Source organism: Semicossyphus pulcher, unplaced genomic scaffold (genome assembly GCF_022749685.1).
Source record: "Semicossyphus pulcher isolate SPU_LCO1_2020_fin unplaced genomic scaffold, fSemPul1.0.p SCAF_13, whole genome shotgun sequence".
NCBI classification, from domain to species: Eukaryota; Metazoa; Chordata; class Actinopteri; order Labriformes; family Labridae; genus Semicossyphus; species Semicossyphus pulcher.
The window spans coordinates 14841226-14869203 of NW_027211637.1; the positions used below are offsets into that span (position 1 = coordinate 14841226).

At 41.6% G+C, this 27978-nt stretch overlaps 3 protein-coding genes across 4 annotated transcripts; 1 reads left to right on the plus strand and 2 right to left on the minus strand.

Annotated features, from left to right (window-relative positions):
- Positions 1–360: 360 nt before the first annotated feature.
- Positions 361–9313, minus strand: eno1a (enolase 1a, (alpha)). 2 transcript variants are annotated; one of them, XM_069659578.1, is made up of 12 exons: positions 9237–9313; positions 7046–7140; positions 4981–5076; positions 4423–4481; positions 4025–4094; positions 3086–3219; positions 2726–2948; positions 2085–2282; positions 1390–1591; positions 1184–1292; positions 1035–1093; positions 361–861 (listed from the first exon to the last, which is right to left on the minus strand). In XM_069659578.1, exons 2-12 carry the CDS (start codon positions 7128–7130, stop codon positions 798–800), a joined length of 1299 nt encoding a protein of 432 aa, XP_069515679.1. In that variant the 5' UTR covers positions 7131–7140; positions 9237–9313; the 3' UTR covers positions 361–797. The 2 variants fall into 2 exon arrangements, with proteins under 2 accessions (XP_069515679.1, XP_069515680.1); XM_069659579.1 differs by lacking the exon at positions 4423–4481 and adding an exon at positions 4775–4833.
- Positions 9314–15355: 6042 nt separating this feature from the next.
- Positions 15356–20464, plus strand: ca6 (carbonic anhydrase VI). The gene is made up of 10 exons (XM_069659783.1): positions 15356–15465; positions 16063–16242; positions 16659–16807; positions 17297–17392; positions 18606–18672; positions 18753–18910; positions 19073–19199; positions 19306–19389; positions 19468–19500; positions 19600–20464. The coding sequence occupies exons 1-10, from the start codon at positions 15375–15377 to the stop codon at positions 20229–20231; spliced, it is 1617 nt and encodes a 538-aa protein (XP_069515884.1). The 5' UTR covers positions 15356–15374; the 3' UTR covers positions 20232–20464.
- Positions 20465–20635: 171 nt separating this feature from the next.
- Positions 20636–27753, minus strand: slc2a5 (solute carrier family 2 member 5). Its single transcript, XM_069659784.1, has 12 exons — positions 27709–27753; positions 27483–27581; positions 27234–27394; positions 27018–27142; positions 26793–26945; positions 26545–26670; positions 26264–26451; positions 25878–25988; positions 25681–25782; positions 23177–23252; positions 22850–22977; positions 20636–20860 (listed from the first exon to the last, which is right to left on the minus strand). The coding sequence occupies exons 1-12, from the start codon at positions 27751–27753 to the stop codon at positions 20636–20638; spliced, it is 1539 nt and encodes a 512-aa protein (XP_069515885.1).
- Positions 27754–27978: the final 225 nt, after the last annotated feature.

Here is a 27978-nt window from a genome sequence, read left to right on the forward strand (position 1 = left end):
GCTCATGTTTCTTCCTCTCGGTGGCTCTCAGATTACATCACACACTTCACACATACAGGAGCAGGGTCCTTTACTGCAAATACTCTCACTTTATCTGCAAGAAAGCGAAAGACACCACATGATTTGTGATGATAAGCTTGTCTTATTTGATAGTAAACATTATGAGCTTAAGGAAGCAAACTAATAATTTGAAGATTTATAAGAGTTTCTTCTTTGTTCCCTCCTTTGGATCTCGGTCGACCTAAATGACTTAATAATACATTATATAGTCAACAATAGAACACACAATTGAAGCTCATTAATAATCCCATGATTTCAGTCAGCATCTGAACAATATAGATACAAATAAATCACAAAACATTTCAAACTATATTGTTTATTCCATATTTCTGCCAACGCTTACAGCAACACAAGACCTTGTCAGATGCGACACATTGCACATACAGTACTGTTACCTCTGCTCGAGGCAGAGCCGTACTAAAGTTACAGTAGCTCGAGTACTCAAGGAATCACTACAACTCACAAGAAGCTAAACAAAAATCTCCCACACAGTTATACGGACACAAACAGAGGGACCAACACTATTCAGGAGCTAAAGCAGAGTTTGAGGGTGAGCTGAACTGTGGTTTCACTATCACGTACTGTAGCACCTCCATGCCACAGACCACAGACTTGGACCTTCAGCAGTTTTCTCTCCTTCTTCTCTCCAGACGGGGCAGGCGATCTAGCGTGGCGTATATATGTAGGGATTTTTTCATGAGCAATGAACACACAGAGGCCCAAGAGGGAAGATCTGCTCAGATTGGGTGCCTGAAGTTCTGGCCGGCAAAGCGGGCCTTGTCGCCGAGCTCCTCTTCAATCCTGTAAGAAAATGATGACTAGGTGTTAAAATTTTTATTTTAGATATCTGCATAATCATGACTCTGCAAAGAAGGAGCAATGAGCTTACATGCACATTTCCTACTGTTTATAAAATTGTGTTGAGCTTTTATTTTTCCATTAGAAGTGATGTTATGTTTTTGGATTGGACTCACCTGAGCAGCTGGTTGTACTTGGCCAAGCGCTCAGACCGGCAAGGCGCACCTGTCTTGATCTAGAAAAGGAATTACATAACATATAAGAACCACTGTGCAATACAAAAGCTAAACCACATTGGCGATTTGAACCCAAGTTAAGGGTTTACCTGTCCAGTGCAGAGACCGACCACCAGGTCAGCGATGAAGGTGTCCTCTGTCTCTCCGGAGCGATGGCTGACCATCACACCCCAGCCGTTGCTCTGGGCCATCTTGCAGCTGAGAAAAAGAGACACGTTAGCCTTGTTAGCTTAGCAGCTAATAATTGTTTTACTTTCAAGGAATATGGTTACACTGCTCCTTTGTGGACACTCACGCATCCAGGGACTCTGTGACGGAGCCGATCTGGTTGACTTTAAGCAGCAGGCAGTTGCAGGACTTTTCATCCACACCCTTGGCGATGCGTTTAGGGTTGGTGACTGTGAGATCATCACCCACCACCTGGATGCTGGTGTCGGCTGTGAATTTGGCCCACGCCTCCCAGTCATCCTGGTCAAAGGGATCCTCAATAGACACCACTGTAACAATAGGAAGAAGGACAGACAGAAGGTGAGAGGGACATTATGGCCATTCATAAAACAGCACCGTAAACAAAATACTGTTTTTAGCCACTTGGGGGCAGCAGACAGAAGCTGCTAACTGACAGTACTGTGAAAAGAATTTTGCTGGAAACAGCTGCCTGCTGGCTGACACCAATGCTGAGTTAACCAAAACATAACCTGTGGACACAGACAGCACAATCAGCTTACAGTTTGTGTACACTATATTGGAAGTTTGCATGGGCCCACATGCAAACAGTCGTGAGTCATGCAAACCCACCTACGTGGAAGGAGAACGTATGATTTAAACTTAGCAGCTTACAGCGTGGGATCAAACAACTGCAAAGCTCTCTAGTAAATCTATTTTGATCCGCTCTCTATGTTTTACATTCGCTTTTTATGTCTAATTGAGCTCTATAATATTTATCTATTTTTAAACTGTGATTAAGGGGGTCAATTAAAAAAACCTTACCGGGGTAATCTTTGACAAAGCTTTTGTAGAGATCAGCCAGCTTGTCAGGGGAGATGTAGCGGCTGGGGTCGTCGGGGGACTTGAAGTCCAGGTCGTACTTGCCGCCCTTGTAGAACTCAGAGGCAGCCACATCCATGCCGATAACAATCTTGTCGGTGTAGCCGGCTTTAGCGATGGCATTCTTCAGCAGCTCCAGAGCTTAGACAACAAGAATAAACATCAGTAAATATGGGCTGAGGGATGTAGCTTATTAAAGTAAAACATTCACTTTTCAAAAATGAGTCATTGCTGGGGAATTTGCCATATCAGCACCTTGACCTGACACTGGAGTCAGAGGCTGGCAGTCATTGCTTCGGGTACTAAGTTGAGGCCTTAATTTAGAAACCATGTGTCGGCCCAAGAGTGACATGATAAGTGAAGCACTTCCCTGGAAGTTCTAAGTATGTAATGCTTTCAAGACACTCCTTTTTCACTAGTGAAGACACACAGCAACAACTTCCCATGAGCCACTCTTTCCTCAGAAATAAAAACAACCCACAACAGAGTACTAAAAAAACAAGTGATTTCTTCAGCTTTGTTCCAATTCTGCTGGCTTGTAATGAAACTTTTATTGTTGAACAGAACAGTCAGTTTCTTCTCACCTTCCTTGTTCTCCAGGATGTTGGGGGCGAAGCCTCCCTCGTCTCCTACATTAGTGGCATCCTTGCCATATTTCTCCTTGATGACATTCTTCAGGTTGTGGTAGACCTCTGCACCGATGCGCATGGCCTCCTTGAAGGTGCTGGCTCCCACAGGGAGGATCATGAACTCCTGCATGGCCAGCTTGTTGCCTGCGTGGGAGCCACCGTTGATGACGTTGAAAGCCTGGAGGGAAGCAGAGAGGTTCAGGTTTCAGCCTAATTGAATCACGGCAGAAAGTAATGGTTCTTTGGATCAAATATTAATGGTAGATATCTGTGAGGCCTATTAGTGTAAACAGTCTATATTATCATCATGCTCACAGGGACAGGGAGGATGACTTCAGGGTTGCCAGCCAGGTCAGCGATGTGGCGGTAGAGGGGGACGCCCTTCTCTGCTGCACCAGCCTTGCACACAGCCAGGGAGACGCCGAGGATGGCATTAGCACCAAACTTAGCTGAGGGAGGGTAGAGACAAATATTTCTGTTTTTAATTACATGTACGAAATTTTAAAAAATCAAAAATTAATCAATATATTGATTAAATTGGATGTGATTCTTTCAGGACTGCATTAGGAAACATTATTTTCTTTTGATATATAAATTCTTCCCAGAGTATTTTCTGTCTTAATTAGTGCAGTCAATAATGCATGACTTTGAAATAGTAAGCTTCATTGAGTTGCATAAACACGACATGTGACTGCCTATTGCTGCTTGTGTACATAACTATATATATAGTGCTTTGTATTGTTAACAGGGAGTGATTTGGTACACAGCCAATATCTTGAAACTATCTAAGATAGTAGGAGGGAAATATGGAAGAAAATCTTTATCATATCATAATATGGTATGTTTCTGGAAAATTAATTAAGAAATAGTTTATAAAATAATTCAATAAAATAACTACTTTCAAGTTTATTTTTTGTTATTAAAAAGATAAAATATCTTTTAAATCAAGATGCCTGATCACATTGAAGCAGAAATGTGTAAAAGTGCTGTCATAAAGAGTTCTGTTCATTTTATTTGCAACATTGCTCACAATGCCATATATACCCAGAGATATCAATACAGCTATAGCTTCAACAAATAAATGTATCACCAGACATCAGACAAGTGACAAATTATCTATTTATATAAATATTGTGCATCATCAACCTCTATAGCCTACCAGAAAGTAGACTGACTCTACTTTAAGAAGTTAAGCTCACAAATCTCTGCACTGACATTGGCCAACCAGTTATAGTACATGAAGTTGCATCTTACACTTGTTTTCTGTGCCATCCATTTCCAGCATCAGCTTGTCGATCTTAGCCTGGTCCAGAACGTTCACATCCTGGATCAGACGAAACATGAAAAGTCAAACTGTATTCAGATATAAAAATATTACAAGGTTAACAAGGTTAAATTCATAAGTAAGCAGGAACACACTCCATTAATGTTGGATTAATAACAACATCCCACTTCAACAGTTTAATTTTATATTTATCCTTTTTATGAGTGCAAAAGTCAGTGTTAAATAAAACACACTCAACATGTCAGTTTTCAGTCTTATACAGTTAGTCAAATGGAGACAGTCAGTACTGCTTTGAATGTTATATTTTTGTATAATAATTTTCCATTGAATTTTCAAGATACATTAGGCAAACAATAAATGTTCCTACCTTGCTAACCAGTGCAGGTGCAATTGTTGCATTGATATGATTAACAGCTTTTGAGACACCTGCAAGGACAAGCAGACCATGACTGACCCTGACAGAAGAAGACCATGCAGAGCAGGTGACACAGATGACCACAGAGCACCTCATCCAAAGTTACGTGGATGAAAAAAAATATTCTTATTCATTAATACTATTCTTTACACATATTATGCTCTTTATTGTTGATTTTTCTTCTTTGATCTGTGAACATCTGTTAGAGCCTGCCAAGGTTAGTTTCTAAAGGCAATCCTATTCTCCATGCTGCGGTGCACACCAAATTGTAAGAGAGTCATCCTGTTATTCCACACTTTATTACCTGGTTACACAATGCAGGGGCCAAGAAATCATTTATATATTTAACTGCTCTTTTGACCCCTAACAGGAGGAAGAAAGAGAATGAAGAAGGAAAGGATGAGGGCAGGTAGCAGGATGTACAGTAGTGCTGAAATGTCATGAAAGAAAGCAACAAAAAAGAAGTAATAACAAGGGAGTTAGGAGGGGGTATTAATGGAGATGTCGTACCTTTGCCCATGTAGCGGGTTTTGTCATTGTCACGAAGCTCCAGAGCCTCATAGATGCCTGTGGAAGCACCGCTGGGCACTGCAGCTCTGAAAAGACCTTGGAGACAGAGAGGACGGTTCGCAAATGTCATTTCCTAAAGTGCTGTGTCATGTCCGACAAGAAGGCAAATGACTGACTGCAGTTTGCTAGAAGTGTAGTTTTACTGTACTGTATCGGCCATTATTATGATAACTACATATATAATTTCAACCTATTCTGTGATATAAACAGCTCAGAATCTGCAGACACAAACATGTGAAAGAGCATTTAGTGCAGGTAGGACTGTTTAACATTAATGGGGTAAGAGCATGTAAAAGGCTATTTGGGGATGACATCTATTCACCTATAGACATCTTCCTCCACAGTACTGTACACATTCTGTACAGAGAGAGAAATAAAGCATGTGCGGAGAAAGTTGTACTGGATGTGCAGCAGAGGGCTGTGATGTAACAGGGGACGGCAGGCTGCCAACTGAGCATGTGCAGTGCATCTTTGGTGGGATGCCAAGCCACACCCATATATAAGAGACTGGCCATTATGGAGCCACACAACATGAGGAGAAATTTGGGATGAGGAAAAATCTATTCAGTGTGCTCAGTGGAGCGGCAGGGCTGGTGTGAGTCTGTGAGGATTTAAGGCTTAGGACAGGAGGACAGACGCTGTCTAGGCTGTGAGTTCAGGCCAAACAAATCATCTGCAAGAAGGCATCACCTGGCTGCAGCTGGAGGATGCTGGCATCCGTCCATCAGGGTAAAGTATGAGATGTTGTGCTCTTACATGATATCTCATAAACAAAAAGCTACCAAACAACTATGACCCCTTCAAAAAAAGTAGAATTCACTGATTAAACTGAAATGTTTTTTACATAGCTATATTACATCATTACATTTACAGGTAAATATAATTGAATGCATTTCTATTTTGTGTTCTCCGTGCACAGGATGGAACAGTAACAGCTAGTGTAAATGTCTGCCTACATTAGCAGAGCTACTGAAACTCCATCCTCCTATCAACAAGCACAGTTGGATTTATAGTATGCCAGTGACAGAGAGGCAAGCTGGTTACATAACATATTACAGTAACTATGACAGACGTGCTCCGGTTGCAGCACTCTCGCTCTGGTCTACGCGGCTAATGATGCCACAACAGGCCTGGCTGACTTAAAAGGGAATCTTGTCAAAAAACAGAATAAAGGTGCAGTTTACAGTAAACTAGAGAACTTAGCAACCATCCAAAACTACTGAACGACAACAGGGCCGCAGAATAGAGCAGTAGCTTTCCTGCCAATGTATTCAAGGCAGTGAAGCCTGATCCTCTCACTTCCATGTCAATGGTTATTCAGGCTGCTTCATTAAAATTCTCAGGACATTTCATGGGGTTGAGCAGGTCCTTTGTTTCAGCTCACACAATAGAACATCCGCCGAAAAGCTTCAAGGCCATTAGATAATCAAAAACATTAATCTGAACCTCAGGAAGACGTGTCAAACGTTGCAGAGTTGAGACATTTTATGTTCACCAGCTTCATTATGTAATCCAGCATACAGTGAGGAAAGATTTCATTCACCTGACCTCTCTACCGTGCTTTATATCAAGAATTCAAATCAACCCATCGGTTAGCTAGAAATATCTGCTGTATGAGCTATCTGTGCTCACAAACAGGAACCATTACAGTAACAGAGTGCAGTAGAGACAGTGTGATATTACAGGAGCTATTTTCACACATCTACCATCTGCTCTGACCCACTACGGGTCTGGAGCTGGACACAGTGTAGTGTAGCCACACTGGCTTGACCCTGCTAATACAGAACCTAACTAGTTTTCACTCGGTTACGAATTGCACAAAACAAAAGCATGCAAACAACTTTATAATATAATGTTCCTACTGCAAAATTATATTGAACATACTTATACAATAGTTATGTTTAAGCTATGGCTATATATTCGTATTACCTATTACATAATGTGTAATGGCTAGATGGTTCAGAATTTAGACAGTACATGAAATCACATAAAAGCCATACAGTACCTTTCTTGGTGTACAGGTCGACCTCCACAGTGGGGTTGCCACGGGAGTCAAAAATCTCACGAGCGTGGACCTTCAGGATAGACATGGTTCTGGATCTGCAGATGAAACAATCGGGAAGAAACGTCAGACAGACGTCGGTCACTCTGCACTGTTACTTACTGAATTAAAGCTTTGAGTCAAACAGTGAGTGGGCAAAAAATTAAATGCTCAATGACAGTTAAAAATGTAATCTATTTGACAGCGTGACTTGGACACAGAGCGAAAAAAGTATCTATTAGATTTTCTTATTGTATATATGTATTAACTGTGCAAAGGACCTGAACCAAGTGATGCTGGCAGGCCAGGATCGCACAGATATTGGTCACAGAAAAGGCGTGGCCATGCAGCAAAAAAAATCTCTGCAGGATCGTTTAGTTTACTTCATATATGAGATTACAACACAGCATTGCAAAATGGTTGCAAAACTGAGCTGAGAACACTATCAAACTGTTAAGCAAGAACTCTTGATAACAACAGTGAAAATTCACTTGAAGTAACAATAGGTGAATGACTTGGCACAATGTTTGGCTTCCTTTTGTCTGAGTCACACTGTACTAATATGAGTTGAAGGCCTGAGTCGTGGTCTATCTCAATGAGCTCTTGTTATCGCTCCAAATTCCAGTAGTGGAGGTCAGACACAGTTTGAAGCCAGACAGTGTGGCCATGACTGCCAGCTGCACTATTGATTGCCATTTGTTTTTTATCTAACTTGCCCTGAATCTATGAGCAAACCTACTCGACTACCCACTCATGAATGCATGAGTGAACTTTTAGTACAGGCTGCAAAGGGACAACAGCAAAGTCAATGGAAAATCCTCTGGCCTTTAAAGTCTGTGTGAAAACTTGCAACTAGATACAGCCAAGAGGCAAAATCACCCATATACACTGACAGACCCGAACTTTAGCTAAATGGAAATATTTTACAGGTTACTAGGGCTGGGTAGTCAACCTCAATACTTTTTTAACACCAACCAAAATGTTTCCCTGACACCGTGAATTGAAAACTGTCGAGTTTGTCAAATTCGTACCCTTGTTTATTATTCTTAAATCTGACTGACCCTGATTTTCAGGAAAATCTGATGTCAATTATTTGAATAGTTGGAAATATTTAACTTTGGTTCAGGAGGAAAACATGCTGCAGATATTTGATAATGAATATACTTCTAAGTTTTTGCACTGACCCTTATAACACAAGCACTGCACACACACTACAGGCAGTTTCTATTCCTGCTTTTGTGTGTTTTTGCTGCCAGACCATTGCAAGCTTGAGGGTAAAGAGGTATGCTGGCACCACAAAATGGCACCCACAGATAAATAAATAATTCAGGATTGATACCTGATATGTGTGTATACATGTTAGATTGGCAAAAACCCCAGTTAGGCTAACTTGGGGTCTTCCAGGAAGCCATAGCTGTGTGTTAATAATCAGTTACATAACTATTCATAAAAACAACACCTTTAAAACTGCAGTAAAAAACTTATCAAATACTATCTGAGTGGCTTGTTAAAAGTAAAATAATCTTCTTAAGGTTTGTGTAGTAGATAAATAACTGACTACAACAAAAAAGGACACCCTGACGCGTCGTATCTTGCCACATACTGTTATTTTCCAACAACGGGTGGACACACCCCCTCGTCTGCTGCAAGCAACTGGTAGCTCTTTCATTGTCTGAGCTTAGCACAGTGTATGAGATAGTCTGCATCACTTCCTGTCCACATTTAAACCAAAAGAAGACACTTATATTGGTTCTTCTAACAAATGGAAAAGGCTGTTCGAAGTCGGACTTGCAACTTGACGCCCCTTTCCCACACACCCTGCAGTTCTAAATGGAGTGACATCTCGCCAGCTGACGGCCTGGTTAAAAATAGACGGTGGGCTACAAACTACTCCATCCAGCAAGCCACAGAAAGATAAAGTAATGAATTAACAAGCATTAAAAAGAGGTAACACCCAAAGGAAGCTTCTAAGCTAACACAAGGACAAGACTTTAAGGTTATCGTCGAGGATGTGGAACACCATGTACACATTAATAAAACAGTAAAATAGTTAAAATAACACAAATTATCTTAGAATATGCCCTTTAAATCTTAAAAGCAATGGCCCCTCCCAAGATTTGCATTAAAAAAGCAGAAATAACGGTGACAAAGTTACCTTTTCCGCCTAACTGTGTGCAAGGAACGGTGCTGTCTCTCTCGTGCGGGCAGGCAGAGAAGGCGCTCGTGACGTTTCGGGCTCAATGATAACTGGACGGAATCAGGAAGGAACGGCCAACGGAGCAACGCCATTGGCTGGGACAGACTCACGAGGCAGACTACGGCGAGGAGAGATGCACGTTCGCCATCAGGAGTCAGACTGACTTTACACATCCAAAATGAGGGCGAGGAGGATGCGGATTTTTTCTGTATCTTAGTAAAAGCATGAATATCATGTTTTTTAATAAACACAGAATATATACATGTACAGAGATATGTTTGAGCTGAATTATGGGAAATGTAGTATTTTCTTTTCTCATGTATGGATGAAAGAGCAGAATGCGGGTAGATGACGCATTGTGAGTACGTGCAGGGTAGCAGGCAGGGATTTCCAGTGCAGTGGTTAGTCGTTGGTCACATGTCCTTCGTGACCACGTTTTTATTGGCGCTGACTAGAAGTCTCATCACGAATTCCACCACATTTATGGAAATGAAGATGTGTGTGATTTATTTAACAGGGCTTAAAATGTTGGACCGTGAATCATCGATGAGCTGAGTTGCAGTTAAAAAGATGAAGAAAATTTTAATAATTTAAATCATCATGTAGTTGGGCCCAGCATCGCATGGTGCATAGTCGACCTAATGCTGTAAGTATAATAATAGTAACGTATTCATTCAAAAACATTTAAAAAGTGATCACTTTTTAACCAAGTATATTAAAGTTTTGACCCAAACGTTGACGTCTTTTGACATGAAAATCAATAAGTAAGTAATTAGAAGGTAGCTACAAGGAGGATTTGCAGCTATGTATTTTACAGTGGGCCAAACCGCTCATTCATGATGAGATGGCAAAAGAGAATCACTGTATAAGTGAATAGTGGGCTTCCACTAAATATCTGACGTCTCATCATTACATGACACGGATTTCATGCAGCTGCGCAGTGCAGTGAGTGCAACATCCATGGCAGATCAGTAATGCTGGCGCTCCAGAGTGATGGACGTCTGCTGCAGTGACCTTGAGACTCTGTCGGCGTTAAATCCAACTGCGCCATCTGCTGGCCGAATGCTTTCAGTCGCTATAATGTAACTGCAACAAGTGCCTCCAGTAGACGTCCACATTCGCCCACTACTTCTTAAATCATTTTAGTTCTGATACCTGCTAAACCATTGATGGAGGATTAAGGAGGCATTAGCAAAAACAAAGTTCTTGTCAGCAGCTTTGCATCAAAAACCTCAAAATTTACCCCATATAGTTGCACACATCCCCTCCCCTCCTAGCTTGTTTGAGCAGGGAACAGGGCTATTTGGAGCTTTTACAATATTCAGACTATAAATACAATCTTCCTTTGGAAAGGGCTGTTCTAACAAACAAGAAAAGGCACTCAGCTGGATGAAATTCTAAAATCTAGCACTGCTTTTGAAGGAGATTATGTGATATGATTTCTTACACTGGCTTTAATGTGTAATTAATAACTCAATAATTCTTTACAGATCAGGTATAAACGATTCTTAGTGACCAGGTTGTAAAAAATCCCTTAAGCTTGAATTTCGGCTCCTCTAGCATAAAACTTGGTCCTCATTCTTGTCTCTTTAATTCAACAGAGACTACTCTTGGGACTATTTGACCTTTGACCTTCAGGAGAACAGCTGCAGAGCATGTAGACCAAAACAAAATGATTAACAACTTACTTACAACTGCAGGCTTGTTGTAAAAGCGATTCATCATTGACTCATTTTACAGTTGAAACAGCAGAACAGATGGTTTGTTTGAAAGACGGCCACACAGGAGCCCCAGCAGCTTCATGGTTACTGCACATACCACACAATCTCAACATCAACAGCTCCATTTGTTGCATGTTCTACCCCTTCTCCTCCTCTTTCCTGGCTCTCTCCACCAATACAAACTTTATATCCTTAATGAAAGGGTACATAAGAAAAGTGGTTCACATTACAGTTGTATTGTTTAACTTTGGACTTGCTTATTAAATTTGAAAGGAAACATTTAGATAATATGCCTGTTTGAATAGTTCTTCTGTCTGTAGGCTAAAATTGCTCCAACAGCCAGTTAGCTTAGCTTAGCACAAAGACTGAAAACAAGGACACAGCTAGCCTGGCTCTCTTCAGTAGTCACAAAATCCACCTCCTGGTACCTCAAAGGCTCGTTTGTTCTGTAACATAATGTGTCAAAAAAGGGTGGATATGTACCAGATGACCTCATAGCCCGATATGTCCACTAGTCCCGAGAATGTTAAAAAATATGGTTGGAATATTTGTAGGAGGAAACAGCACTGGCCCTCTCTTCATCTGTTTGTCTCCGTTAGAAAGCTGCACTTGGATGGGAAGTGGCATTCAAAAGAGTCAGTAATCTGTAGCATTTTGCTCTCAGTCAATGCAACATATTTTCCACAAGCAAAGTACCAAACTTTCCTGGCATTAAAGAAACGACGGTAAAAAAAAAAATCTTTGCTGTTTTTGTGCTGATTGTTCTTGGGTAATTAGATTTGACATGGACGTGTATTACTCAGGCCATTCTCATCAGCCCAAAACGTTAATTCTTCAGTGAAAGCATTTTTTATACAACAAGCAGCCCTTAATATAGGACTCATCTGCTCCAGTGGAACTTCTCACATGAGTCAGACTGGGGTTGTACTGGGCAGCTTCCAGGTATGAGCGTGTGCGACTGAGCGAGCGGGGCGTTCCTGGACAGAGTATTCATGCTCAATGGACTCTTGCTCTTCACACTGTGCATGTCCTAATACAAACACTCTTACATACAAACAGTGCATTTTCATGCACACAAAAAAACTTGGGACCCTCTTGTAACCACATTTGGTTTTTTTTCACACGTCCATGTGGTTAGAAGTAACCAAACTTCCCCTGGTTGCTGAGTTTGCATTAATTGTTTGCATTAATGTGATAGGTTAATTTCTGGAAGGATACTTCAAAATTATTAACCTCAGCAAAATAAATATTACAACATTAATGGGTTAGCACTTTGACTTCTTTGTGCAGCATCTTACATTACATTCAATATTAAGTTTCAGTTGCACCATTAAAGCCATCTGACTGTCATGTTTTTTTTTTTAAGTTTTTTTGTTTGGGGGGGTTGCATCATTTTTACCTTTTGGTGCCTGTGCCAAAAAAAAAAACTAAACTGACATGAATACACATACTACAGAAAATTAAAAAGATTCATCAACATAGACCGTTCCACTTCAACTCCAGCTAATCTACCCTGTGAGGTACCACAAGGCTCCATCCTAGGCCCCACTCCCTTTTTAAATCTACATGCTCCCATCAGGTCTAATTATTCAGAAGCAAAACATCTCAGAACAGTGTTACGGGGAAGACACTCAGCTCTATCTCCCCATTAAACCAATATAATCAGTCGGATCTTGCCTCTCTTTCATCTATGTCCGTCCATTTTGTATCATTTTTATGTAATAATACTTCACTTTGGTTGAAAGTAAATATCAAAAGGAGGAAAAAAAGAAAGATTACTTGTGAAAATGTTATTTAATATCAAAAATAGTGCCCTCGGATTTAAGAAAGATAGATACAAAAATAAAGATATTGTAAAGAAGAAAAAAAAAGAATAACAAAGATTGCACCTCAGTAAACGTGGTTAGGGGTAATTGGTGTTAAGTGTCAGCAGAAGTGGTAACCACAAAGAACAGAAGAATTCACAGCTGATAGTTAAAGATACTGAGGTGTTGCAGATGAAAGAAGATTGAAAAGTGTTGCACAAACATCCCCCAACATTTAACTTCGGCTACAAGCTGTTAGCCATTAGAACAAACACATTGTTAGCATAATGAATCTTGTATTTGTTCTTGTTGTTGATTTAATGTTTCCCGTTATATGCTAATAAGAGTCTTTATGAGTTTCATTCCACCTATACCATTTACTTACTCTGAAGGTTGGTGGAGGCTATTACTGGGTGAAAAGTCAAGGTAGTGGGAGTCATATGGTTTGAATCTGCCTGTTGACTGCTTTGCCCTCACACATCGTCAAAACTAGGTTATAAAGTAGTTGGTTCTTGGGCTTTTTTCCGAACAGAGTACTGAGAAATTGGAAAAAGAAACATTCAGAGCTGTACATTTTCATCTGTCTCAAATTCAGGATGCCTGTGATGAGGTGTCGTAATGCAGGGATTGGAGCACTCTCCAGTTGTGGATTTTACTCCATACTTGAGCAGTTGCATGAAAAGAAAAATCAACTTATTAAACATTCTTATGACAGAATCTAGATTTTGTTTTGCTTTTATTTCCAGCAGTTTCCATCCTGTCTTCCTGTGAGGCCGTCACACGACATACATGTACATATAGTCTGTGGCTGAATCATGTAAGTTAAGCTCAACATATGTGGCCTTTAAATTACTGGTCTTGCTCTTGGCTGGTACGGTTACATCGTCAAAGTCCCCAAGACCTTAAAAACTATTATTGTCCTGAAGGCAAAGATAAACCCAGTGATTTTCTGAGGGGGAAGACAGCTCTGGTTCAGTCTGGTGTATGCAAGTTCAGTGCCGAGGGGCATAGAAAAGCATGGCTTCTTAGTGATCTCAGTCTTTGTGTGTTTGTGGAAAATGTTCTTCTGTCAAGTCACCCTAAAAGTTCAGTTCTGGTTTCTCCACCTGGGCTTGTTTAAAGCACTTTTTATCAGCCTTTAGGTGTTGGTATCCGAACACAAAACACAACTGGTATCAATGAAGTGCAAGCTGCAGAGAGGCTGTAACTCCTGAGAGGAAGGATGTGAGCGGAACAATGAGAGTCTTAAATCAAGGGGAGTCCTTTGATCACTTTGTAATTCAATCACTTCCTGCACACACTCAAAGACAACATTCGTTTTTTATATGAGGACTCTCTCCAAACACTTTAATTCCTTTATCAGATATTTTCTTTACCTTGACCTTGATTTCTTTCCAAAGTGCACAGGCCAAATTCTAATCCTAAACTAGCTCAAACCTTGCACAAATTAAAATTTAAATTAAGTTGAAGAAATAATTCAACAGTTTGACAGAAAACGTATTTGCTTTCCTTTCAAAAGTTAGAAGAATGATGCTATGCTAATGTCTGTGCAGAAACTAGAACGGGTACAGAAGGTTAGCTGGCTGGCTTAGTTTAGCATACAGAGTGAAAACAGTTAGCATGACTGCATCTGAAAGTAACCACATCCGCCGAATTCACAGCAACTAAATCTCACTAGTAACCAAAGTTTTTTTTTTCCATGGTGTTATCTAGGCCAGACTATTTCCTGGCTTCAACGCCATTGTTTGCCCGACAACCTGATAGAAGATACCCCCAGCGTAGAAATAGTCCAACACATTAGCCTGCAACTCTTTGGTTTTTGTGCCCAATAAAGAAACCATTTCCTCGCTCTTCAGTGAGCTTTTTCTGGTCTTCATGCTAAGATAAGGTAACTGATATTTATCAGTGTTATCAATCTTATCTTCGAATTCTTGGCAAGACCGTAAAATGCCCCGTTTAATTGTATTAATTTGTTCATTCATCTTTGAGGACATTTGTTCCTCCTTGGCACCCTGCACACACACACGCCTCTTAGTTTGACAGCTTTGGCATGCACGGTTGAGACATGTTGTAACTGGTGTGCATCAACAGGTGATACCCGTCATGATGGACTATTATTTACCGCTGAGTCTGTTTTTTTTTCATTCAAGGAAGTTATTTTTATCAAAAGAATCTGGGATTTTCTCAGATTGCAGTTTTCCCCAACAAAGCTTGATGGCATGAATGTGCTCGTACCAGGGCTGTGACAACATAAAATCTTGTCTTCTTGTCTAAATATATATTTGATACTATTCCAAAGTAAAATAAAAGTTGGTGTATTTATTCTTCTGTCATAATTTCCCGCAGCTTTAAATTTGGAATACAAGTAAAACAACTCCAGCCTATTTTAGAAACCTGATAAGACGGTGAGATAGTCGCTATGAGTAGTTCCCTGTCACTTTGGGGCTGCTGGAAAGAGCTCTGGGCGTTTACAGAGGTTTCAACACCTCCCTTCTCTCGCAGTTTAAATGTAGAGAGAAAATCTCCGTGAGGTGTCAGAGTCTTGCGTAAAGGCACAGAGGGACGCAGCGATGGAGTTTTACTCTGTGTTTGTCTCCGCTGTTTTGATCTGTGTTGTCAGTGCTGGGATTCCTCATGGTGATATACATTGGACATACCAAGGTAGGGCTCATTTGTGTTAGAATTTAGTATGATTTTATATAATGTTTACCTTAACACTTGAAAAACTGAATAGGATATAAATTGGTCTCGTGCGTAAAGCGTGTTCGATAGCCTGTCCAATGCGTAATTGTTCATGTGAAAGAAAAACAAAAGAAAAAGCCCAGATGTACTTATCCTAGTTTGCTTAAATATTATGAGGCTACTTTTTTATTGGAAATTGACCCGGGTTTGCTGTGTGAATCGCGCTCCATTGGCTAAATACCTCCACTGTCAGACTGTGGTTGCATCAAGAGCATGTGAAAACAGATTGAGAGACAAATCATTAGGTGAAGGATACAGCGATGCAGTCCTAAATAATTTGGGAGTGAATACTGTTGGAAAAAGCTCATCAGCTGTAGCAACAATATCCAGTTGAACGAGTCCTGTGCGTGTCAGTGAGCGGCAACCAACAACCTGTGACCTGCATTAACGATCCTCAAACACGCGCTAATACCTTGTTCGAACAATGTCACTCCCTAAATGTATCTCAGATCAGCGAGTGAGTGATTTATTTTTATAATGTGACAATATTTTTGGTCCTTGACTTTCCTGAAACAGAGGGAGGTTTGGACCAGATGCACTGGCCAACCAAGTACCCTGCATGTGGAGGTAAGAAGCAGTCCCCCATTGACATCCAGCGGCGCAGTGTGAGACACAACCCTGACATGCTGCAGCTGGAGCTCAAAGGATATGATGCTCAGAGAGGGAATTTCCTCATGACCAACAACGGACACACCGGTAAGATAAGCCAGCATGAAAAGAAACAGAAATGACTCAGATTTCAGATTAAGTCGCTGTTAAAGGACCATGACACTTTTTGCTGTTGAAATCCTTGAAATAGAAAGTTTTTTTGACTACTGACCATTTTAAAAAAGGGAATTTTAAACATTTCTAAGTATATTTCCAACTTATCAGGCAGCCATTTGATTTGTTTCCGAGTTTTTATGGTTTTAAACTCACTAAGTACATTTTCAACACTTTCCAAATTTGTGCAATCCATAGTGATCATCAAGCTTGCCAATTCTTTAATAGAGCATCAATACTGCGGCAGGGTATTGATTGGAAAAGTCTGCATGACCTCACATCAATGACATACATTTGACAGTTTGAGGTGCTGCAGGTATTAAAACTGAATATCTTCCTGTTTCCATCAGTTCAAATTGACCTGCCTCCCACTATGGAGATCAACAAGGGTCTCCCTGGGAAATACACAGCAGTCCAGATGCACCTGCACTGGGGCGGCTGGGACCTGGAGGCCAGCGGAGCGGAGCACACTGTGGACGGCATCCGTTACATGGCAGAGGTTGGTTTAAACAGATTTTGCAAATGGCCGTTTGGCGTGATCATCAAGGGCAGGAGAGAAATAACTATGCCAACATCCTTTATTGTGATGACAGGTTTTAATACATAGTGCAAACATCATCTTAACATTAAAGGCTGCTCTTAATTAAACAGGGGCAGTATCTATATTCAGACCTGTGTAGCTTAATCGACTAAGTCAACATGAGATTAAACTAAGCACGAAAACTTCCAAGTGTAGACTAATGAATCATTAAAAAACAGTAATTAAAGTAAGTAGTGATTTGATTGCATCAAAAAGGAAACCGACTTCGCGCTTCAGCTTTTATTTTGAAAACCTATCTCGACCCTCTTCTCAGACTCCATCTCCGAGCCACCTACATCGAAATTAATTACACAGAAGTTTTTGTTTTCTTTTTAATACTTTGTTTATTCTCTATTCTAAGTTGGCTATGTTTTGGCACCTCACCTGTGTTTACACCTTGTCTTTCAGCTCCACGTCGTCCATTACAACTCTGACAAGTACAAGAGCTTCACTGAAGCCAAAGATAAGCCTGACGGGCTTGCAGTGCTGGCCTTTTTCTATGATGTACGTAAGCAACACGCACTTCACTTCCCTACCTTTATTTCTGCTTTTTCTCACCACTAGGTTGTTCAACATCTTCACAGGATGCAAACACCATCTCTGATATATGACCATTAATTGTGCCACAGGAAGTTGACAAAAAGAGTCCTTGTATTGAAAAATGATGTTGATGATGAAATGATGAAGTGTCTGAGCGGACACTCAGGCTGGTTGAATGGTTCTACTTAGTGTTCATTTGCATGCCGACATATTGAATGAGAGCTTGTTTGCAGAGGAAATGTTTTGGATGGTGAGCGCTCAGAATAAACACCACTGCTGGCATCCACTGGGATAGAAGCACAGAGAGGCTGAGAGACAGTGCTTAACTCATTAAGAGACAAATGATTCTCTGACATGGTAGTTAAGGGTAATTCTGGTTTAATAAAACTATTACAACAAGCCCTTCTATGTTACTTGTAATAATACTGTATTTATGTTAACACTCAAAAGAGGTCTGATTGGGCAGGACTAAACTGTCCATCAAAAACATCATTCCTATTTTAAAGCCCAACTTTCTGTATTAACTTGAAACCTTTTAATCCAACACACTGTTTTCTTGTACAATGAGAGATTATAATGAACAACTGCGATTCAGAAAACATATTCTTTAAAAAACACACAGTGAAAGAGGTTGTTCCACTTCTTGCTCTTGTTCTTGCATTACAGAAGAAAATGTAGCTCTAAAGCATTAAAGGGGGTGTATTATGCTAATTTCAAGCTTCATATTACACTCTGTGGTACCTGTGGAGTAGCTTAGCATAATTTATAGTTAGAAAAACTGCCTGAAACGAATCAGTCAAGAAACCCCGCCCCCTACAAACCAGCTTTTTTCTGATTGGCCAGCTCTTTGTGACGTCACAAAGTACAGCGTGTAGAAAAAACAGTGTGAAACCTGGCGTTCACAGCAGCCTGCAGGGGATTACTCCAGCATACTTTTACCTACAGATTTGAAACGTCACCCACGTTTAGTTTGGACATACAACATTGTAACATTATATACATGTATTAAAACATGAAACAGCATAATACCCCTCTTTAAGGTAGCTCCGCTTATATGTATTTTTGCAGCATATATATTTATTCAGAGTTCTAAAAGGGTTTAACACATATTTTCAGTACAATAAATGAAGTGATTCTTGAAGTTTCTAAGCCTCAAAGAGCTTTGTTTCGCTTACAGGATGGGCATTTTGAGAACACCTACTACAGCGACTTCATCTCCAACCTGGACAAAATCAAGTATGCAGGTGAGTTACTATATATTATTAATAAAGTGTTGTTGATTTGAATATTTGAGACTATCATGACTTTGATTTGATCCTGACAGGTCAGTCCATGAACATTTCCAGCCTCGACGTGCGCTCCATGCTCCCTGAGAACCTCAACCATTTTTTCAGATACCAGGGCTCCCTCACCACCCCGCCCTGCTACGAGAGCATCCTGTGGACTGTGTTTGACACTCCCATCACTCTTTCACACAACCAGGTACAGTTACAGGAAGACAAAACAATAACACTCTCTTCTATGTGTTATGTCTGGAACTTTACTTTCATTATTTAAATAGATACTGGCTTCCTTTTTACTTTTGCTAAGTCATAATATATATACATATATATAATATGTGTTGTCCTCCTCTGTTGTGTTCAGATCAGGAAACTGGAGAGCACTCTGATGGACATGGACAACAAGACCCTGTGGAATGATTACCGCATCGCTCAGCCGCTCAACGACCGAGTGGTGGAATCATCTTTCCTGCCACGCCTTGGGAAAGGAAGTGTGTAACATGTTGTGACAGTGTGATTGCAGAATATCATTTAGTCCTCAGAGCTGACTCAGGGAAAAACCAAGAGACGAGTCTAATCCATTTTTTGTCTTTGAAGCATTCTGTCGTCAAGATGAAATTGAATCCAGGCTCCTGAAGATCGAGGGCCTGATTACGTCTCTTGGAAAGCACGTGACTTCAGGTGAGTGAGCTGTGATAATAACTTCTGAGGGTGCGCAGTGAAAGTACACATTTTTATTCTCTTTCTTTTTCTCTGAAGGTGGAACTCGAAACTCAAGACCTAGCAGATATGGTGAGTCCCCTGCATTCTGAGCCTAAAGCAGCATAACTGACTAACTATGAGCTTTATCAAAAAGGAAAGTTTCTGAACTGGTTTCTCTGTCCCCCTCAGAAACTCGCACCCTGTTTCCCCTCGTGCTCCAGTTCCAAGACAAAAACTTGGGTGGGTATGCTTTGGCCCGCCCCAGCCACCACATGGAACTGGACTCCTTCACCGTCTGCATGCACCTCCTGCCTCAGCTCGAGGGCGTCCACACCGTCTTCTCCTACTCCAGCAACGGCAACGAAAACGAGATGACCGTCTCTCTCGGCGAGGACAGAGACGCAAGAGAAATAGGCCTCTGGATCGGCAACGAGTACGTCAACCTGCCACACAACTTCAAGTCCCACGACTGGGCCAACTACTGCATCACCTGGTCGGCGCACTCAGGCGGCACGGAGCTGTGGATCAACGGCAAAGTGGGCGAGCAGAGGTACCTGAAAAGCGGCTACACGGTCAGACCTGGTGGCGTGTTCATCCTGGGAATAGACCAGGACGGGTTACTAGGCATCTCCAACGCCAAAGCCTTTGAGGGTAAGATGACTGATGTGAACGTGTGGGACTATGTCCTGACCACAGCAGATATCCGAAACCAGATGTCATGTGAGAGGAACAGCACCATGGTGGGAAACGTGTTCAGCTGGGGAAGCACCAAACTCAGCCTGTATGGAGGGGTGCAGCTGGACACTCAGTACAGATGCTAGTCAAGAGGCTAAGCTAATTCTGTTAGCTTTAAAATGCTAAAATAAACTAAAATATCAGGGCTGATGCAGGGATTTTCATATTTGGCCAATGAGATGAAGAATAAAATGTCTTTCATGCGCCCGTAAGTCAATTTTAAATGCAAACTTTTGGTTATGACTTCACTTGCTGTATTGTATTTCATATCCACCATCATCAATAAAGGCTGACAAGTGGCTTTGTGGTTTGATTGATGACACAAGCACAAAGATATTTTATTTTTTCCACAAACAAACGATACAAAAAAAGAGGTTGTGCAAAGGTTCCTTGTAAAAATAATAAACAAGGCTAAATTAAAACATTTCCAGTCCATTACCATCCTCCCCAGAGCGCAGACTTCCTCTCCCCTGAAAGCTCCTATTTGTCTTCAGAAGGCCGTGACCATCACAGCACCGTCCAGCTTTTCTTTGCTCTCTTTCAGTGGCAGATCCCCGTCACCCACTTTGATCTCCACTTTGTTCCTCTTGGCGAACATCTGGCAGATCTCCAGGAAGGTCTTGTTCTTGGTCTCTGGGACGACCAGCCAGATGTAGACCAGCGTGACCAGGCAGATGAAGGAAAAGATGATAAAGCTGTAGGGGCCCAGACCTCTCTGTGAGGAGGAAAAGGGAGGTGATAAATGATCAGTGTGTGCTCGAGATGAAACGTTAGAAATATATTATCCAGAAGCAGTTGGTTTTGCTAAGATGAGGTTTGCACTTTGTTTGAATTCTCTTTTAAACTTTCTGTTATTAAAACAAATTCCTCCGGTGTTTGCTTTTTATGTTGGCAGATGCAGGCTGATGTTAGCATGAGAAAGTTCATGTTTATCTTTGAGATTACGTCCCTCAGTCCAGGGAAACGACTCACTGACAAAACTTATCCTTAAAAAATGAATTAATGCAATCTCTTAAATACTCTCCTTAGAATAATGTTGTGTCTGAGAAGGTTTCCACAAAGCTTAAAGGCTTCCTCCTGGACACAGTATCTTTCCTACTTCCTGTCCATTGTCAGTGTTTATGCACTGAGGCTTCAAGTTTCCAAGGTGTATACTGGTCTACAACTGACTTCAAGAACTGGTTGTGGTGTTAGAAAATCCAATATAAGTACAGTATATGAGTTAAACTTTGATTTAAGTTGAGCCCAGACAAACTAACTCGATTCAGAAGCCCGACCAGCCATAACATCATGGACACTGATAGGTGAAGTGACATCGATTATCTCGTTACAAAGGCCCCTGTCAGTGGGTGGGATATGTTAGGCAGCAAGTGAGCATTTCGTCCCTGAAGTTGATGTGTCGGAGGCAGAAAAAAATGGGCAAGTTTAAGGATATGAGCAACTTTGACAAATTGTGATGGCTAGACGACTGGGCCAGAGCATCTCCATAACCTGGGCCTGTGTGGTCCAATCCAACAGAAGAGCTACTGTAGCTCAAACTGCTGAAAAAGTTAATGTTGGTTCTGATAGGAAGGTGTCAGAACACACAGTGCGAATGGGGCTGAATAGCCACAGACCGATCAGGGTGCCAATGCTGACTGCTGTCCACCGCCAAAAGTTCCTAGAACGGGCATGTGAGCATCAGAACTGGACCAGAGAGCAATGTTCTGCTGGGAAACCTTGGGTCCTGCTATTCATATGGATGTTACTTTGACACATACCACCTACCAAAACATTGTTGCAGACCAAGCACACCCCTTCATGGTCATGGAAATGGTATTCCCTAATTGCAGTGGCCTCTTTCAGCAGCATAATGCGCCCTGCCACACTGCCAACATGATTCAGGAATGGTTTGAGGAACACGACGAGTTCAAGGTGATGACTTGGCCTCCAAATTTCCCAGAACTCAATCCAGTGGAGCATCTGTGGGATGTGCTGGACAAAGTCCGATCCATGGAGGCCCCACCTCACAACTTACAAGACTGAAAGGATCTGCTGCTAATGTCTTGGTGCTCAGATACCTCAGCACACCTTCAGATGTCTAGTGGAGACAATGCCTGGAACTTGGAACTTAAGTGCTTGAAAGTAATTCCTGATCTTTGTTATGTGTGTGATAAGATGATGCCATTAAAAATATGGATTTTAAAAGTACAATTGTTGATTAAATTAAATCTCAAATGAAGCGCCGTCTAAGTTTAATTAGTTTTCTTTTATCGGCACTGAGAATTAAAATTACAATTTCAGTTTTTACAGGGGTTACAAGGTCCCGGCTGGGAGCAGACTCCCTACAGTCCTGGATAGTATCAGTTGTATAAATGTATTGCTTCTCTAATTATAAATATGTTTGGTGCATTTGTCTCTGGTGTTTAGGACTTGACTGCGTTTTGATTGATCAAGGTACCAGGTACAACAACGATGATGTAATTCTGAGTGTTCAAACTTTCTTGTGTGCATTTAGATAAAAAAGTTTGTCTGATAATCGTGACACAGCCGGTTAAAAAGTGAAGTAATCCCTTTCAAAATGAAATGTGAGTGACCTATTATCACAGTGGGAATATGACATGAATCACCCTGCCCTTTGAAAAACCATCTGCAACTAATTACACTATGAAGTAAAAATGTTTATCCCCCAAATGTAAGTGTTCTCAGAAATTGTGTAACCAACCTCTAAGAAGGGGAAGACCAGGCCAACAGTGAAGTTGGAGAGCCAGTGGACGGAGCCTGCGACCATGAAGGCGGCGGGCCTGGCCGACTGCCTGAACATCTCAGTGGTCACCACATAAGGAATGGGACCTGCAGAAGACGGACGATGTTATCCGCAACCCAAACACACGAGACACATCATCAGTCTGCAGGAGGCTCATGTCTCAAATGACTGAGTGCAGGTTTACAACATATATCATTACATGTCTGCTCCCCTGCAAACAACACTTGAGCTAATGGAGTAGTAATCAGTGTGTGGGTTAATAACCACCGGCGGGGTCACACTCACTCGGTCCTATGGCATGTCCTATGACGTAGATGATGACACAGGTGATGCTGATGTAGGGCATCCACGTCACGCTCTCCTGTAAACACAAAACAACAAAGCTGTAATCATCGATCCTTTTAAACGGGACTTAACGTGCAACAGAGTCTTTTTCTTTTCTTTAAATGGTGTCAAAGATCATAAATTACAAACATCTATTGATGTCTGTTTGAAGATTTTTCATTGCAGGTGAGATTACAGGGTTGGTGCATATGTATAAGGTTTGCGGTTCTGTCTAATGGCCGATGTTCCTCATGGGTGGGTAACCATGTTTTCATGTCTCAAAGTTCTCATGACCCCAGCAAACAGAGATGTCAAGTCATCAGAAGAAGCTCTGACTGTATGTTTTTGGCTCTAGAGTAATTACACTCTCCGTCTTATAAATAGTGTTTCTGAGTAAAACTGTTTTGCTCTGATCTGTCTGATTTGGCTCTTAATAATACAGACCTGCGCTAAAACCAGAGAACAATGAATGCCTCACATCAGCCCCAGACTATTACTTAATGTAATGAAAAACATGTCTAATTGTTACAGTGTTATATTGTCATGCTCAGTATTTTAGACATCTTACAATCAGCATTATAATCACACAGCCGTCCGGATGACGTGATTGCTTACACATTGCCAACATGGGAATCTCTCCCATTCTGCCACCCATCACACATGACATGAAGTAGTCATAGCAGTGTCTTTGCATTTCTTTTGTGCCATCCATGTTAATGTTTCATCGTCCTTGTCCTATCATGGCAACTTCCTGTTTGCATTTGAGGACAATGCAATAGTACAGTGGTGCTACTAACTCCTGTGCTTCCTTCCAGATCCACAAGAGGTCGCTATACCCACCTTCCAAGATGTGAGCTGGGCCTTTGCAGCTGCCTTCAATTAGAGCTTATCCAGCCCTGTCCAATCAGCTCACATCCTGCGGGAGCACAGCTTTGTGCTTCACTATGATGACTATTCTTCTGAGGCCCAGCCAGAGTTATAAGCTTGGCTCGTATGAGGCTTAAAGTGTGTTATGCTGTATATTTGTTTCCTGCCTGAGTCTTAAAGGAAGGGAAGTGTGATATTTCTGCACATGGGTCCACGATGACACTTTCACTGCATGTGTGTACCAGACTGAAGGTTAAACCAGAAAGAAGTGAAGGTGTTTGCATTACAGGCGAGGTAGAACATCTCCAGGAAAAATATCAATTGTCAGCTGATTGGTGGGTTGTAGCCTTGCAATCACACATTACCAGTGTTGTAACCAAGTCATCTTTGCTCAAGTCCCAAGCAAGTCTCAAGTCATTTTTTTTGTTTTTTGGGCAAGTCAAGTCACAGGTTATGTCAAGTCAATTCGAGTGAAGTCGAGTTGAGTCAAGTAGAGTCGAGTCGAGTCGAGTCGAGTCAAGTCGAGTCCTTACTTATGTCAAGTCAGTTTTTTTCCACCCAAGATACTCTTACTTGTACATAGTACCCGGTTCTTATAATGGGAAAAGACAAGGTGTTAGTAGCCCATCTTATAATGATATTATTGGCCAATTTATATAACCTGTTCAAAAAGTATGACAATTAATTGTATATGTATTCTCTTGGCACAGACGCAGCCATGATGATGGTTGGACCGTATTGAGTAGTCATGAGTACGACTGATGAGGCTTCTCTTTGGGGAAAAAACATCAGGTAGCGGGGGTATTTGATGTTGTGTGTTGCCATAGCGAGGAGTTTGACTGACAGCCAGTCATGACAATCACATATCGGGGAGCTTTTTGAGTCGTCCAATCATGATTCCCAGTTTGCGCTGCATACATACTTGATAGTGAGACAGAAACTTGACAACACTGAATTATATCATGTTATATTTTACAGCTAACATTCAAACTTATGAACACACTCAAGTCACCTGAGTCGTCATGCCTCAAGTCAAGTCTCAAGCCATTGGCTTGCAAGTCCAAGTCGAGTCTCAAGTCATTTATTTCTTGTCAGGTCAAGTCGCAAGTCATCAAAACAGTGACCCAGGTCGACTTGAGTCCAAGTCACTAAGTCTCTCTGCATATTACAGGCAGTATGTTGACTTTTTTTGTATTTTAACTTAACTTTAAGAAACATTTTAGTCCAATAAAATCTGTCCTTTCTAAAGGTCACAATTCCTCCATTCCTGCACCAGATGTGGTAATAACCACATTCATAGTCAAGGTTTTTATAATTACAGGGTACAATACAATGTGCGAGATTACAGAACCAGAGCACAAAGGTTGTCTCACTGTCCTTGCTTTAACATATATACTGCTCTCTATAGTTCCCATTATTCACTGTATTGATCAATATTCAGATCTTATTCTGTCCCAAAAACCTGCTCTGACTCTATAACAAATCTCCTGACTTCAAGGTTAAGAAATACGGCAGAAATGTTTTGTATGCTGATCCACTAGAGGGCAGCAGTGCAGCATATTGAAGCTGTGTGTGACACTGAAGCTTTCACTTGGTACCTGGAAGTTGAGAGCAATCGTGAGCAGCACACAGGCCCCGCAGCAGATCCCAAACCCAATGAGGAGGAGCAGCCGTCGTCCCGAGGCCTCCACGATGAAGACCTGTGTGTTACAAATCCTCTGTTCAGAACTATGTGATCAAACAATAGCTCTTCTACTCAAAGGTTTAATTGGTTTAATTTTTTGCTTTAACTCACAGCAGCTATGGTCATGAAGACATTCACTGCACCTGTTCCCACAGTGACATACTGGATATCATTCTGCCTGACTCCTGCAGTGGCGTATATGCTGTCTGCATAGTAGTAGATCTGAGGAGGGAGAGAGAGAAATGCATTATAGTTCAAAAAATTTGCCTAAATTTTGAGAATAAAAAGGATGATGCAATAGTTGTTGACAATGAAGGTGTGAGAAAACAGGTCCTGCTTTGCGTCCTGATTATTCACCCATATGACTCAAAGACTGTTTGATCTGCAGCCAGAGCAAGTTGTTGTTGACACAAAGTGCTCTGATGTGGTGTTATGTCTGAAATAGAGTCAGCATCAGTGGGTCAGAGACAAGGACAAAGACAACTGGCGTTACTCACCGCGTTGACCCCCGACAGCTGCTGACCCATGTTCATGATGATGATGGAGACCAGCTGCCAGCGGAGGGAGCGCTGGGACAGCAGGCTGAGCACCGACAGGTGGCCCTCGGCTTTCTCTGACTGGTCCTCCAGACGCATCTCTGACAATTCTGCATCCACGTTTTTACAGCCACGCAGACGCTGCAGCGCTGAGGGTGAAAAAACACATAGAATAACACAATTTAAAGTATATTTTGCTAGTTTTTATTCCCCAGCTTCTTTCTTTTACTCTTTTTTCTTACATTTCTTTGCCGTCTTCTCATCTCCTTTTTGTATGAGCATGTATCTTGGGCTCTCTGGGAAGAAGGGCAGCAGCAGCAGCTCTATCAGGGCAGGGATGCCGGTCAAACCGAGCATGAGAGGCCAACCTGGAAATGGAGGGAACATAAACACCTCTCTTGGCAGTGTACCAAACTAAAGATCCCCCACAAATCACCTGTCAGAGACTTAATTCAACATCAATCCAGTGAAGGTCAGACGTCACATTTACCTGTGCTGTTGCCCAGGATGTTTCTGATGCCCAGCACTTGTGCACAGAGGATGCCAATAGTGATGAAGAGCTGTGGTACGATGCCAAGGGCTCCCCTCAGGTTTTTGGGCGAGAGTTCACCCAGATACATTGGCACGACGTTTGACGAGAGCCCTGCCGACGGGAGTGAGACTTAAGATACTTACAAAACAAGTACTACATTTTGACCTCTTGAACGTGACTGACCTGCACAGATGCCCACTATAAACCGAGCCACGATGATGATCTCATAGGACTTGGCGATCTCGCTGACTCCCATCATCACAGCGGGGACGATGGAGAAGATGTTGTTGAAGAGGAGGGTGCCTTTCCTGCATTAAAAAGTCATATTAGGCAAACAAGCTTATGATTTGAGTTATAGTGTATTTCCACTCTTAGATGGGGGTTAACATGTGGCAGTACCTCCCTAGTTTGTTGACCAGAGGAGCCACCATCAGAGAGCCGAAGAAGCCTCCTAGCGGGTACATAGACACAGACAGAGACCAGAGCAGAGTGAGGAAGTTGTCCTCCATCGGCCTGCCGTACCGCTCCATGTAGGTGCTGTTATAGAACTGCTGCATGAACTAGAGACAACAGGACAATACTTAGAGAAACACATCAAAGCAACTCCAGTCTTTATATGATTGTGTGTTGCAGTAAAGCTTTGGTTACCGGTGATGGAGAGTTGATAACAGCCACATTGTAACCATATTGAAATGATGAACCAAATGCAGCTACGAGTGTCGCCAGAGCCAGGACAACAGTTAATCTCTGTCAGGGGACATCAGAGAAACGTCTTCTTACAACAAAAACACCATCCATCATGATTATTTGCACGCTGTCACAGAGCAGGCAAAACAAACACAGATGCGATAATCACACCTGGTGTCCTACTCACCCCTCTCCGCTCCACAAGCTGATCCAACTCCTCTTTCTCCGCCATGGTGTGCGTTTGCATCTGCTGTCACTCTCAACAATAACAGCAATTCACGTTGTGTACAGCTGGATTCTGCCTACATGACCTTTGGACACGAGATCAGAGGAATGGTTTACTGCTTGGCTTTGGTTATTGTTTACCTGTTGCTGACTGTGCTTTGGTTTAGGAAATTATTATGAAGAAGATATCTGATACTTTATTGCGCTGTAACTTCAACTAAATTGGTTCAAT

Excerpts from the sequence above, each read along its gene's own strand:
- eno1a (XM_069659578.1), bottom strand. The coding sequence starts at position 7,130 with ATGTCTATCCTGAAGGTCCACGCTCGTGAGATTTTTGACTCCCGTGGC. Across the intron at positions 2,949-3,085 it reads AAGTCATCCTCCCTGTCCCT|GCTTTCAACGTCATCAACGG; the intron begins GTGAGCATGATG and ends GCTTCCCTCCAG. Across the intron at positions 862-1,034 it reads AAGTACAACCAGCTGCTCAG|GATTGAAGAGGAGCTCGGCG; the intron begins GTGAGTCCAATC and ends ATTTTCTTACAG.
- ca6 (XM_069659783.1), top strand. The coding sequence starts at position 15,375 with ATGGAGTTTTACTCTGTGTTTGTCTCCGCTGTTTTGATCTGTGTTGTC. Across the intron at positions 16,243-16,658 it reads GACCAACAACGGACACACCG|TTCAAATTGACCTGCCTCCC; the intron begins GTAAGATAAGCC and ends TGTTTCCATCAG. Across the intron at positions 16,808-17,296 it reads GCATCCGTTACATGGCAGAG|CTCCACGTCGTCCATTACAA; the intron begins GTTGGTTTAAAC and ends CTTGTCTTTCAG.
- slc2a5 (XM_069659784.1), bottom strand. The coding sequence starts at position 27,753 with ATGGCGGAGAAAGAGGAGTTGGATCAGCTTGTGGAGCGGAGAGGG. Across the intron at positions 27,582-27,708 it reads AGCTTGTGGAGCGGAGAGGG|AGATTAACTGTTGTCCTGGC; the intron begins GTGAGTAGGACA and ends GTCCCCTGACAG. Across the intron at positions 23,253-25,680 it reads CGATTGCTCTCAACTTCCAG|GAGAGCGTGACGTGGATGCC; the intron begins GTACCAAGTGAA and ends TTGTGTTTACAG.